Here is a 13,876-nt window from a genome sequence, read left to right on the forward strand (position 1 = left end):
CAGCCTTTCTATTGATAATTTCTTGACCTTTTCTTTCAGAGGATTTTGTTTCCTTCTATCTGTACTGGACAATGTTCATTTCCTTTGAAACATCTGGCATGGGCCACTGTCCGAAGACAGGATACTGGGCTAGTATGGCCTTTCTTATGTTCTTACAAGGTTCTTGTTTCTAAGCATTTCATTTATTTCCTGGATGGCAAAAACACAGAAGCTTTGTAGTGAGGATGGGTAGGCTTGGTCTGGGGGTGGGTGAAGGGGCTTCTTGTACGTAGGTGGCTTGTGCAGTCTTTTTTAGGGCCTGCCTCCCTTCAGTAGCACAATGGGAGACCCATTGTTGGTCTTTGGGCATCACTGTAAGTCAAATACTAAAGAGGAGGGGTGAGAACTGGGAATCTCGTGAGCTGTGATGATGCTGACTGCCGCTGGCTCAGCAGTTCTCTAATACAACGGGCCAGTTCCTCGGCCGCTGCTAATCCGCATCGCTGTACGGCTGTAGTTCCTCACCCGAGCGGCTGTAATCAGAAAAGGATACAAGTTCTTGCCGAGGCTCTGGGCCTCTCTAGGCTGATCTGTGCTTTCTCAAACAGGCAAACGGGAGGGGAGGTTCTTCCCATGGATCCAATTCTCACAGGTTACTGCGGTTCAGGGGAAGTCAGCCTGCTGGAGAAGCAGCAAGGAAGCAATGAGAAGGCAGCCCTGACAGGTGTAGATGGAGCCACGTTCCAGAGCAGAAGGACTTGCTAGTGAGACAGATGACACATCAGTGGAAGACAGACTGGGCTGAGGAATGTTTGGGTATTGTCCCATCAATCCTCAGGGCTGAGGTTGCTACTAACATTGACAGCTACCAAATGCCTCCAGTTTATCTTGCATGCTGCGTGGCCAGGCTGTGTTCCAAAGCGAAGGAAGCAATGAGAGAGGGGGAGAAATTTGAGGCAATGCTCCTTTTGCTCAGTGCAACATCTCGACATCCCCTTCTGGAAGTCCTTTTCCACAGTCCTTTTGGGGTAGGATCAAAGCCTTATGGGACGGGTGGTTCCAAAAATGGTGTGAGAACAACTCTCTCTGCAGCTCCTTGGTAGTCCAGGGAGTTTAGCATGGGACTACTAAAGGGGACTCAGGGAAATGGCTCACAATGGTTGCACAAAGAACATCCATGGAGTAACAAAAGCTTTCTTGGAGTTCAAGGGTCATGCCAGCCCCACAAAATGAAAGAGAGCAAAGGGGCGGAGGGAAGGGGATAGAAGGGAGGGATCCATTTAAATGAAAGCAAAGAAGAAACGACACATCCCCTCCCTTCCCTGCTAGACTCTTCTCTGGAACAACCATACTGCAAAGACACATGTCAGACATTGCGTGCTAGCTTCTCAGGCTGGTGCTATCCATCCAGTGCCTGTTATCTTCTCTTCCTGAATCCGTAACTCTTGTGCTAAGCATTCGCCACTGAAAGAGGCAACACAGAGAACCAGATTGACACTCTGGTTCTATTCCTTGCTCTTACACTGGCCTCCTGGGTGACCTTGGGCCAGACATTGCCATGCTCTGTGCCTCAGTTTCACCATCTGTAAAATGGGGTAATGATGCTTACCTGCCTTTGGAAAGCACTTAGAGAGCTACTGATGAAAAGGCCTATGTAGAGCTAGGTATTATCCTTCCCCTTCCCCCATCTTGCAGATTGGAAACTGAGGTGCAGAGAGATTGTCATGTGCCCAGAGCCACACAGGGAGCTTGCGGCAGAGCTGGAAATCGAACACATATCTCTTAACTCCCAGTTCAGTGCCTTCACCACAAGAACATCCTCCTGTTGGCATGGCTTAGCACAGCTAGACATTGGCATGGGGTGGCACTGGCAGATATTGGTATGTGGGGTACCAGCTGGCAGGAGGGCCATATCTGTAGCTGCTCTCTCCTCTGCAACACTACTCTTCCTATCACTGGCTAATCTCCGCCTAGCACCTCATTTGCTTTGGCATTTGGTCATGTGGTGCAATAATTGGATTAGAACTGGCTGGGTCCCCAGGTCTTATCCCAGCTCTGGCTGTGGAGCTTACCCTCGGGAAGCCAGGAACAGCCTGTAGCAACACATTGCTGCAGACTGATTCTTCTTTGCATTTGCCTCTGCACCTGGCTCTTTCACGTCTGCTCACCTCCCCTTAAATACATGGGGTGAAATCCTGCCGCTGTTGAAGTCAAAGGAAGCCTTGCCATTGAGTCTAGGTGGCTGGGGCGCTAGGACGTCCCCGCTGCAGTCTATGACTGCTCTGCTTTAGAACCCCGAATGCAGCGCTGCCTCCTTAAACTTGGTTACAGGAACACAAGGTCTGAAACCAGAGCCAGTCTCCTGCAGGCAGGTGCACTGAGCCACCAGAGTCCCCTGCTAACCTTAGGGCCAGACGCTGGTGACAACAAAGCCTTGTTAATGACCTAGCTGGCTTCTTCCGTCCATCTAGCAATAAACAGGAGTGCAAGGGTGCTTCTGTCCCTGTGTGCTGGACACCACCTGCCACCTTGGCGAGTGTCCCCCAGAGAACAGGGAGCTTTAGCGCCTTCCTTGATCGAAGGCAATCGAAAAGGGTCACTCAGTCCCTGTTCCCCAGCCAGCTGAGTTACTGGGGCCTGGATCCCGTCCCAGCAGCCGCAGCTAATGCAAAGTAAATGCCTTATAAATAATCAAAGGGGAAGAAAGACTCATTAGCCCGACATCTTGTAATAATAATTTTAAATGAACGCATAATTTATAGAGAGCCTACTTCTGAGACAGTGCCCTTAACAGTAATGAATGTGTCCAGATAATGAAAGCTCCTGCAGGCATGCCCAGGGAGGCTGCGGTTTTCTCCCAACATCAGACCTTCCGGTGAGAGAATATAAACGCAAGGCGGGAAGGTAGAAGATCACTCCCTGCCCAGACATAACGAATGCTAAGAATAGCAATACCTCGACGCCCCCATGCATACGTGTAACCCACACACCACCTGACTGTGGGGTCTGTCCCCTCTAGTGGCACTGAGACCATTTAGAAATTAATGAGTCTGCTCTACGGCCTTAGCTAAGGGCCAGGTGGCTTTTAGCTCATGCGGTAGAGGCTCATGCACTAAGCTCCAGAGATCCAGAATCGATCCCGCCCGCTGATAACCGGGGTTTGTTGGTGTTACACTCACACGGGTCTACTCTCTGATCCGTGGAAATGTTACAGCCCGAGTGCCAGACCATATGACTGGCCACCAGTAGAATCTTCAAGGACCGGCCGAGGTCTCTAACAGGCAGGGGCTTTGAGCTCCAAACTCAGACACGGGATTCGGATTAGGCTGAGATTTCAGCCAGCGTTGCCAATTCTCAGGATTTTATGCTGAGACTCACGATCTGTGGCAAATTGTCTGAAATTCCCCGAGGCTGGAATCAAGAGATTGTGAGACTCTCCGCTTTCATTTAAAGGGGTGGGGGGGAGAGAGAGTGTTTCTAGCCTTTGTGATAGGGGAGAAAAGTTTGGAAACAGGAAACGAGTGCATCCTTAAGGCTCAGAATCCGGAAGGCTAAAAGAAAAAGCACTCAAAATGTTTCCTTGGGCTTAAAAATCATGTGTAATCTCATGATTGTGGGGTGCCTGACTCGTGATTTTTGAACAGGTGATGCTGCCCATTCCAGTTCACACTCTGTGAGCGAAGCTGGCCATGTGGAACACGAGCTGGAGAAAGCTCTGCTCAATTCTCCCTTCCATCTGGGAACAAAGGGCTTGCCTACATGAACAATTAGTCCATGGCAAGCTAGTGTGTGAATCTACCCTGCACTAGCCTGCTGCGGGCTCACTGTCCCGTGGATCCTTCTGATGCACCTTAACAGTTCATTCATGCTCTTTGATTAGTCCCGCAGGGTCCACATGCGCAGTTTGTGCACGGCAGGGTAGATTCACACCCCGCTCGCCATGAACTAAACGTTTGTGTAGACAAGCCCTGAGACAGTTCCACTGATGTGCAGCAACGAGGCCTGAAAAATTCACCAGCCAATCAAAGGAGCGTTCCCTATTTTAAAGGGCGGAAGTATGGCCAAGTGGTCAGGATGTCTCCCTCGGTCTTGGGAGACCTGGATGCAATTCCCTGCTCCACCACAGGGCTTGGACAAATCACTTTAGGCCTAGATCCTCAAAGGTGTATAGATGTCATTGAAATCAGTGAGAGTTAAGTGCTTCAGTATCTTTAAAAATCTGCCCCAATGTGCCTCAGTTCTCCTCTGTAAAATGGGGATAATCTAATAACATCCCCCATGGCTGTTGGGAGGGTATGTACGCTGAAGATTTTGAAGTGCTCAGATACTGTGGTGATGGGGCCAGATACATAAGATAGAAAGGAAGATCCTGGGCATTTGAAAACAGCAGTGTTTGCAGAAGAGAAGGGAGATGGGTGAAAGGGCTTGCTCCGTCTCATAGCAGCAGGGAGCAGCTCAGCAAAAAGGCATCAGGTAAAATAAAGTGTTGGGCGACACTTAGTTGAGTTGCAATAACTCTGCAAACCATTGTCGCCAGTTCCTGCACAATGGGATCCCGTTGGTCCCAGAACTGAGTCCTGCTAGTGCAGCTTCCACTAGTCTCCCCGGGTCAGTGCTAGGGTACGGCAGTGGGTTGGAGTTTGCATCGCCGCTGCTTGTGTTGTAGCACAGATCCTGCCCTGTGGTGCAGTTAACTACTGTGATAGATTTCTCCTTCGTGTACGGCACACAAAACTCCTACGCTGAGCAGAATAGCTCTCGAAATATTGGAGTCGTTTGTTCCAAGACTCTTGAAAGCCCCCTAAGCTCTCAAAGATGTTGAGCAACTGCAGTAGCTTAGCTTTCATCATGCTAACCAGTGCTGATACTGATGCATCAGGCTAAACACATCAAGCCACTTATCAGGGTGCTGTTATCATTCCGAGGCTCAGCATGAGTGATTTTATTAGTGGAGATAGCACCATAATATTTGTTTCCTCATCAAGCTCAGACCCCAGATCTGACCGCATCATTTGTTAATTTCAGTGCCAAGGCCTGAAGTTCACCAGCGAGGTCTCCATCCAAACTGGAGGCACTGCTTTCGCTCAGAGGCCTGTCCGGACCAGGCTCTAGATCTGCCACGCTGGCTGGCATGTGGCTGTGAAACTGGCAGTGGAAAGTGGAAGTCACGGAGGAAAGGCCAGAACTGTACCGACGTCGGGATCCCGGCTGTGGGTCGACTCTGGATGCCACAATCTGCGCTGGAGTCATGCCGAAGGGTAAGGTCAGGGTTGGAGTCGATGAGTCAGAAGGCGAAAGGAGGTCGGGGTAGGAGAGCAGCAGCAGGATGAAGGGCCAGGAGCAGGGCAGGGGGATCTGGAACCTGGGGCTAAGAAGCCAGGAGTGAGGTATCGGGAATTCAGCAGTGTCTGTAGCAGTGAGCCCTGGATCCTCCTATTTATACAGACAATGTCCTTAAATAGTGCACCTGAGCCAGTCGAGGCACTCAGCAGGCTCTGCCAATCTGGGCCTCTCTGGCTGGGGCAGCCAGTTAAGCTTGAGCCCCAGGGCACCTGAGGCTGCTGGTCCCTGCTTCCCCAGAGTGCTCGAATGGCGGTGTGGACACAGCCCTTGTCCCAGCCCCAGCCAAGCCAGCTTCTAGACCTGCAGATACTCCCAATGGGTACAATCACTCACCAGATTTGCTCCCTGAAGTGGCTGTGATTCCTCATGCAAATTAGACATTTGCATGGAAAATAACTAGCTCTGTATTTTGCTGTCTGGTTGCACACGCAGGTTCCTGATTAATTCTATTCTATTCAGGTTCTTATGCCCATCACCAAGGTATCTGAGCACCTAATTCTTGGGCCAGATCCTCAGCTGGTGCATTGCTCCATTGGCTTCAAAACCACAGGATATCATGACTTCAGTGGAGCAATGCCAATTTACACCAGCTGCCATCTGACCCAGCATAGGCAGGCGTGGTAATCAGTGTAGATTTCAATGACCGGATAACTGAAATTTGGGCCCTAACCCTTAAGAGTCCAGGAATGGAGCCTCTGTGTCAAATTTTCAAAAGTACCCAAGTCCCATTGAAAATCAGAGACCTGGGCTCCTAAATCACCTAGACACTTTTGAAAATCTTATCCCTCTGTCCTTTAAACACATAGAAGGGTCTCTTAGCATCAAGAACAGAAAGTCATTGTTTAGAGTGGTCCTGCGTGGGAGGATGCCTCGGAGCAATAGAATGAGCTCAATTCACATTGTTCTGAGTGGCAGCTAGCGATCAGGGAAGGCTGACCTGGTTCCTAGAGCTCTAACCGGTGAGATGTGGGTGTTAGCACCTCTCTAATGCCTTGTTCTAAGGCTGACTCTGATAAAGTCAGACCTACTGAACTCCTGCCATTCTGCCACACTTAAGGAAATACTTTTCATCAAGGCACAGGGGATGTACTGCACCCGGGAAATGAGAGTGCTGGAAAACATTCCCAGCTGCGCACTGCACACTCTCCAGCCATGGCCTTTCTGCAGGGGAGATTCCTTCACCCAGGTCACTTACCATGCCAGCAGCACAGAGGAACAAAGGAAGTGACACAGTATGCAAGTACCTGGCCCGCTTCTCATGCTGCACTTCACTCTACGCTTACCAGCAAGAAAAGAGATTGTTGTGTTGCTATTCCAGGTTCTGTGTGGGGCGGGGGTGTGAAAGGAACTGGACCATGGCGAAGGATTTCGGACATGGGTCAGGCAAAGGCTTGAAGCCCTGCTCTGCCTTGCTTCAGTTCTCAGAATCCCTTTTTGCTATTCTCAATAGCAGAGCTGAGCTGATACTGAATCCCATTACAGTGCTGATGCAACTGTTAAATAGAAATAGTTCATTCAACCTCCAGCTCCCTTGCTTCCTCCACAGCCTTAAATCTTTGCTTGCTATTAGTTGCAGGTCCAAATTTGCACACACCCCCCCCAAAAAAAAGTACACACCCATTTAGAACATAGGTCTGAAATGTCCCGTGCACATCCTATGCCCTTTAGAGAGGTCACTACACAAGTGATCCCAAATCCCTGGATCTAACGAGCTATTTAAAATGTAGTTCTTTACATGCAATTCCATGTAAACACATTTAAGTTCCTGACACCTTTCTCCATTGTCCAAGAAGCACAAAAACTGGCGTGCAGCATCTGAATGTCTACAAACCTGCAGAATCCTGACTGCAGGAGCAGCATTGCTACCCATGGATTATCTGAATGCTCTGTAATGAAGGGCTAATTAATTACAGCAGACCCTTTTGGTGCAGATTAAGAGTAGCTACACTGTTGCTGTATTTGTCCACCTAAAAGCACCTGCCCATAAAAGAAAATGAAGGCTGAAGGAAGTTGCTTTCATTTTCCCATACACTTTGGTCCACAGAACTCCCATTTCTAAACCCTGCCTGCATTTTCTCATGGGTGACCTGGTGAATGTGTCTTGAGAACTCTGACCGCTGGGAACAGGCAGCTGCCACTGGTGGAACTGAACAGCCCTTATGTTTGTTTATCGGACTGTGTAATCTGTAGTGTCACTTGTATTGCAAGGTCCCTTTCCATTTTTAACCTGCCTCCTCTCTCTGCCCGTGCTGCGGTTTTCTCATTTCATTCCCTGAGCTGTTTATAAAGGCACAGGGCAAAGCAGGTATTTAGTTTACATACAGAGCCACGAGCCATTTGCTTGCTTGTTTTCTCTTTAAATGCTTCTTAGCATGCGAGGCCACATAAGAGATTTACAGGAACGTTTAATGTCGCTGGGGGTTTCACTGGTTCTTGCTGCGTTTCCATCTTGCTTTCCTGGCTGCCATTAGAGCGGATGCATTTTTGCCCCTTATTCCACCGCTACAGGTTTCCTCAATTCTACAGGTGCCTTTCCTGCCACAGCCTGATGAAATGGTCTCCAACCCCCTTGAGGTCTAAAGACGTTAGTGGTCCTTAGTGCATTTGATGTTGTTATTCCTCCCTAAATCCACAAAAGAGAGAAATAGATAGATGTACTTTAGGAGGAAATCAAATAGACACGAAGACCTCAAATAAATGCAGTTTCCTTCTCATTGAAAAGGATGTTCAAGCAGAGGTGATGGAGGGGCCTGATAGGAGATTGCCATATGAATTTCTATAATGCTATTCCCCTGCAGTCCAGCTGCAGCTCCAAAATAAACCCTTTCACACACACCGGCCTGAGCAAGGTTATAAATGGCAATGTTCTGCCCTCGCTAGGGTTAATGCCCAGGCAGTTTTGAGAGTGTAAAATCAGCTGTCACCATGAGGAAAGCAGGAGGGAATCAATGAGGACACCTTGTCCATTCTGACTGTTATCTACTTTAATACGCCTCTGTTGTATTTATACAGCACTTTTGTGTGTTGAGAGCAGTCTGCAGATGCTAACAATGTAAACCTTACCCATGAGGGTGGTGAGTAAGCATTTCTTACTCCCTTTTGCAGATGGGGAAGCTAAGACAGGTAGGTGAAGTGAGTAGCCCAAGTCACACAGGGAGTCAGTCGCAGGGTTGTGTCACCGCTCCTGGGGTTTGCAGGGTGCATCCTGATAATCACACCATCTCGGCAGGTGAGGCTGCCAGGTTGGACTCAGGGTTTGTGGTGATTTGGAAAGGCCAGTACATGGCCTATACACTACTCAGCTGCCACTCAAGCCCTATTTTGCCTAAATCTTGTGTTGGCCCTTTGCAAGGGACGAGTTCACACTTAGGGAACTGGTCAGCACAGGTTCTGCAGGCAGTGTTTCTGCTGGACAAAGCACTCTCCTCCCAGACGACAAGGATGGGGGTTTACTCTGCTCTCTCATCAGGAGCAGACTTTTCCCACCACGTCTCCAGAGTAGGAGGAGATGTTTCAGAATCCCCTCGGGATGGCTGAGATGCGGGGGACCAGCTTTGTGCATCCTTCCCTCACTCCATGTTGGAGGAGGATTTAGCGGCGATGATGCTGTGATGCAGATGAGTGACACCTGGAGTTCAGCCCATGCCTCCTTGCTAGAGGCCTGAACTGTCTCCACATGCACACGTGGGTGTATTGAAACAGGCTTGGGCTCCGCACTGACCAGCGTGGTACAAGATGATGGTGTTTTACTGGATGCATGATGGTCGGATACTAGAAAGAGACTTAACCCAGTGGAATCCCCAGCTGGAGGCTAACCTTGCTATGTTTTAGCAGAGAAAGGTTTAACACGAGCCAATGGCTGGAAGTTGAAGCTACACAAATTCAGACTGGAAATAAGGTGAAAATTTTTAATGGTGAGAGTAATTAGCCATGGGAACAATTTACCCAGGGTCATGGTGGATTCTCCATCACTGGCCATGTTTTTCTGAAAGCTCCGCTCTAGGAATTGTTTGGGGGCAGGTCTCTGGGCTGTGTTTTCCAGGAGATCAGACTAGATGATCACAGTGGTCCCTTCTAGCCTTGGAATCGCTGAATGTATGAAAAACCTCCAGCAAGACCCCAGCCGGGGCCCTCATGGTCCATGGGCAGCAACTGTAACAAGTGAGCCCAAAGGCAGCCTTTCCAGTCACCATTCAAGTGCTGAACATAAGGGGAGATTTTTCCTCAGCAGATTTACGTAAAGTACCAACGTAAGAACCACTTCTGAGCCCGGTCAATGTTACAAGAAACATGCAGTCCCATGCATCACTTTAACCACTGCATGGGCCCCGATGAGCATGCTGTTGCCGGCTCAAACACAATACTGAAAGCCCTGGGAGGGGTAGCCCCCCTCCAGCTACATCTGCTTGGAGGAGTTTGGCTGCCGTTAACAATGGAGCAGGTGCTGACCCCTCTAGGCTGGTGTATTCTGCACACACACAGTCCTAATGTCTCCTGATTGGGCAGTGAGAGGCAGAGGGAGGGAGAGAAAAGTGTGTGATGAATCCCCCTCCCTGCTGCTCCCGTCTGAACACGTGCAGTTGAAAACCAGCCGATGGGAGACTCCCTATGAGCCCTGGGTGGGACACTATCTGATGAAGAAAGATACCTCTTGGAACTGGATTTGCATGTGATCTGTGCCCAAGAATCTTGCCCTGGCCAGGACTGTGGGGAGATAACGACATCCCATCGGCAGCAGGATGCTTGCAATTGCTAACTGCATTGATCTCATTGGCTTGTTTACATAGGTACTCCCTTCCAAGCAACCTCTTAGTACCCAGGGTTCTGTGTGTGACTGAGCCTGACTGGTGCTGCTGGCTCAGTGAGCAGAATGGCTTTTTATTAGGTGTCTAGAAGTGACACAAGTCATTACAGCATCCTGCGTGGCGCGGCTGCCTGACAGGCCCCGCTGACGTTCTGAGACTGAGGGGAGGCACTTGATTAATGATATGAGCTATAAATTGTGTGGAAGTGACTCAGTTCATCTCAGGCAGGGTCTAGGCACTGCAGCTCATGTAATAGGCAGGGCATGAGTCTAGAGGCTTGTCTACAGGGGTTGTCCAGAGCGGTTAAACTATAGTAAACCCCTGCACGGACCCTCTCATTCAGAATTAAAGGGCCTTAATTTGGTTTGGTTTCCGGTGGATTAAGCCAATTCAGAGTGACCACACATGGAGCTAATCAGTAGTTAATCCATTTTAAATTCACACACCACCTTATTCCAGATTAATTTTTATGTGTAGACAAATCCTAGACTGATGCTACAAATGTGTGTGGCCTAAAACAAAAATGTGGAGAGTGTCCAGATGAGCCGTTACAGGGGTGTTAATTACCTGGAGTTAACTGGCAATAAATTAACTCACGGTTTAAAAAAAAAAAATCCCCTTTGGCCGCTCAGAATTCCTCCTCTTCCTGTGTTTTGTTTTATTCCGCAGGAGGCTTCAGACTGAAGTGTAGTGCAGGCAGAAAGCCCTGACACTGCATTCAACTGATGCGCCACAATTTAGCAAAGGTCCAGAAACATGCAAACAAATAAATGAGGCCATATCTATATTTATTGTTTAGCAACATAAATAAGACCTGATGAGCTGACCACAAATTCCATTGTGTTTTTTTGCGTTCTAGAGTTCCCTTTACCTTGCCAGGCTCCATGGCATGACAGGCAGAGATGGATCTTCTGTCTTTGGATACCTCCTCTCCTACCTGCGGCATTTGGATTTCAGCTAGTAAATATCAGCTGTATTAAATTGCCAGGCAGACTGTTAAATCAATACCTATCTATCCATGGTGTAAGAAATGGGTGAAAAGCCTCAGAGAATCCTCTGGCAAAAGGAGCTTGAGGAAGAAATGTGGGCTCACAAAAAAATGCTATGAACCAAGTATCAGGCAGCTTTGCATTCCACATTCCTCATTCCACACTGTCCTGGCTACATCCTTAAGCAGCATCCTCCCATAAGAGTAAGCACTGCAGTAGCCTTAAATGTACCTGCAGTCAAGTCCCTGTCTGGCACCAGTTTTTTAACAACTCCACTGCTTGGGTCATCGTTATAAATTGAATCTAGGGCCTGTGTGATCCCACTGGAGCTAAAGGAAGAAAGTACATTAGCAGGCAGCTATAGTAGGCTATTAGCATCTAGTGGAGCAGCCACTACAGGCGGCTGCAGCACACACTTTGCTAGTCAGTTATACCTGCTGTTGTGTTCTCTGCTGGGGAGAAAGGAATTAAAAGTGAGTCCAAGGAGAGGAGAGAAATAACTTTGTTGTGTTTAGTCAGAGTTGTGCCTAACCACAATTTCTCTTGCACTGCTACTTCTGACTAGTATGACCCACAGCCCTTTGTTCCCCAAACCGCTCCCCTCTCCTGCAAACCCACCTTTTTCTGTGTCACCTTCAAGATGGATGCTTATATTTTAAAATATATATATATGTACATGGAAGGTGATGTGGCACATCCGCGTGAAATTTAAGCAGACTGGCAGAGTAGGCCTCTAAACCACCTAGGCATTGTGGAAAATTTTACCCTTTATTGATAGGCAGGATGGTCTCATGGTTGAGGCACTGGACTGGGATTCAGGAGAGATCTGGGTCTAGTTCCTAGCTCTGCTACCCTGTCCTGTGGTACCTGGGGTGAGACACTGAATCCCCGAGTGCCTCGGTTCTGTGAAGTGGGGATCAGAACCCTTCCTTTGTCTTTGTAGAGTGTGAGTTCCTCAGGGCGGAGCCCATTGTTCAGCATCAGAGAACCTCTAGACAGTCTGTAATGCAAATAATCACACTAGTACCAAGGTGGGTTGATGTGGACGTGGCATTCAGTACTTCACTTGCCTTGGAGGATAGGCAGCAGGGTAGGGAGATGGCAGCCCTTGGAGAAATGTGGCCAGGAGTTGGACTTTCAGGTGGTTGAAAAGAAAAAAAGAAAAAACTCTGGTTCCTTAACGTTGGGCCAGCGTGACCTGGTAATTAGTCCCAGGACAGGCTGAGGCCCAATTAAGATAAACAGCCCAGTGTAATGGAAATGGTAATGTGACCAATAGAAGCAGTCTGAGTTATGGTCTCAATTTTCACTATGCCTGATGGATCTGAAATAAGTTCAGAGCAGGTCAAGTGGTTGACTTTTCATTTGCTGATCTCACACAAAGTCTTTCCATCCATCTCCCTCTCCCTCCTTCTGTTCCAGGGAGACATCTCTTGCTCGGACTTTGTCAACATCATTCTGTTAGTCGGGTCCCATGCAAAATTCCCCCTCCTCCCATCCACCTGCAAAGGGAACCTCAGATCGACTCTAAGGGATGGCAAGCAGCAAGCCTACAGAGCACAATTCAAGGAGATGTCATTTCCCATTCTCTTTGCAGTTCATCTTCTGCTTGGTGTTTCTCAGGCATTTCCCTTTTGCATTAATCAGCTCAGACTCAAAAGAGGAGTGAAAAGCAAAGCCCAACCCTTGTTGATATTTTCCATAGCTCACTGTCTCCCAGCTGCACTCCACTCCTGCCATGCAATGAGTCGGAGAGGGAGCTCAGAGCCTGGGGGTCCGAAGCCCCTGCAATGCACCAGAGAATGTCAGGGCTGGCAGTGCAGTCGTAGCAGCCAGAGGTAATTGCCTGGCTCATTGTCTGGGAGGATACAGGCAGTTGTATGATAGCGTGTTGCAGTCATTGTAGCAGTAGCAGTGAGCAATGATAACTTGCATATGGCATTTACGCACCCAGAATGCTGGTGGACGCACAGCCATGCTCCAACTGTTCCAAGGACAAGTGGCCTGGGAAGAAAAATAGAATAAAGATGACTAAAAACCCAGAGCTGTTCAAAGGGAATAATGACTGAATGACGTCCAAGGAGTAACCCTGCTTCATAAAGGGCCCTAACTTGAAAATCCATGAAGCCAAACTCCTACCTGCACCCATGGGATCCAAAATGCTCCCTTTCCCCTCTGCAGCAAATCCTCTTGCAATGGGACTTTCCCCCAGCCAGAGAGGCATGCCAGATGCCGGGAAGGGGCACTTGGTGCAGACAGGTGTCTGCCATCTGAGTTCCCTCTCCTCTCCACCACGCTTTCCACCTTCCTGGGCTCCGTGCAAGTCTCACCCCTTCGTCCATGCCCAAATCCATGCCTTCTTTCAGACGCCCCATCCAGCTGTGCATGCCAGGCTGAACTTGTGTTGTCCTAGCATCTTAACCAAAATGGCCCGGGATGCCAAGTCAAATGCCTGATAGCCATGGCTTACATCAGCGCTGTTACTGCTAGCAACCCAACTTGCTAGGATTGAAACCAAACGGAAGCGTAGCTGAGAGCAGCTGAGGCTTCCCACTTGTTCCTCTCCCTTACCCCATGCTCTCTTCTCCGCAGGTGTAATCAGTCCCACTCAGCGCTGACCTTTCCTAAATTGCTGGCATGTCCCTACCTCGCCATGATGGCATTCAAATTACAGTAATTACAGTGATGCTTTCTAGTCTGCAGCACTGCTACTCCCAAAGGGTCTGTCAGCACCTTCGCTCACCCCAGGGAGATCCTAGA

At 48.9% G+C, this 13,876-nt stretch overlaps 1 protein-coding gene across 13 annotated transcripts in view; it reads left to right on the forward strand.

Annotated features, from left to right (window-relative positions):
• LOC120375811 overlaps positions 1-13,876 on the forward strand; it is a 371,245-nt gene that overhangs the window by 283,503 nt on the left and 73,866 nt on the right. For 7 of the 13 annotated variants that reach the window (XR_005586801.1, XR_005586796.1, XR_005586795.1 and 4 more), the window contains one exon: positions 5,005-5,237. The exons of 1 other annotated variant lie outside the window; for it this stretch is intronic. Coding sequence is in view for 5 of the 12 variants with exons in the window: in XM_039496755.1 (XP_039352689.1) it covers positions 5,005-5,237; positions 12,539-12,958 (653 nt within the window). In the remaining 7 variants the exon portion in view is untranslated. Of the gene's footprint in view, positions 1-5,004; positions 5,238-6,397; positions 6,567-10,986; positions 11,088-12,538; positions 13,082-13,876 lie in introns of those variants that run through there. 5 more of the 13 variants (XM_039496759.1, XM_039496756.1, XM_039496755.1 and 2 more) reach the window with 5 other exon arrangements.

This window comes from Mauremys reevesii, linkage group 12 (assembly GCF_016161935.1).
Source record: "Mauremys reevesii isolate NIE-2019 linkage group 12, ASM1616193v1, whole genome shotgun sequence".
Classification (NCBI taxonomy): Eukaryota; Metazoa; Chordata; order Testudines; family Geoemydidae; genus Mauremys; species Mauremys reevesii.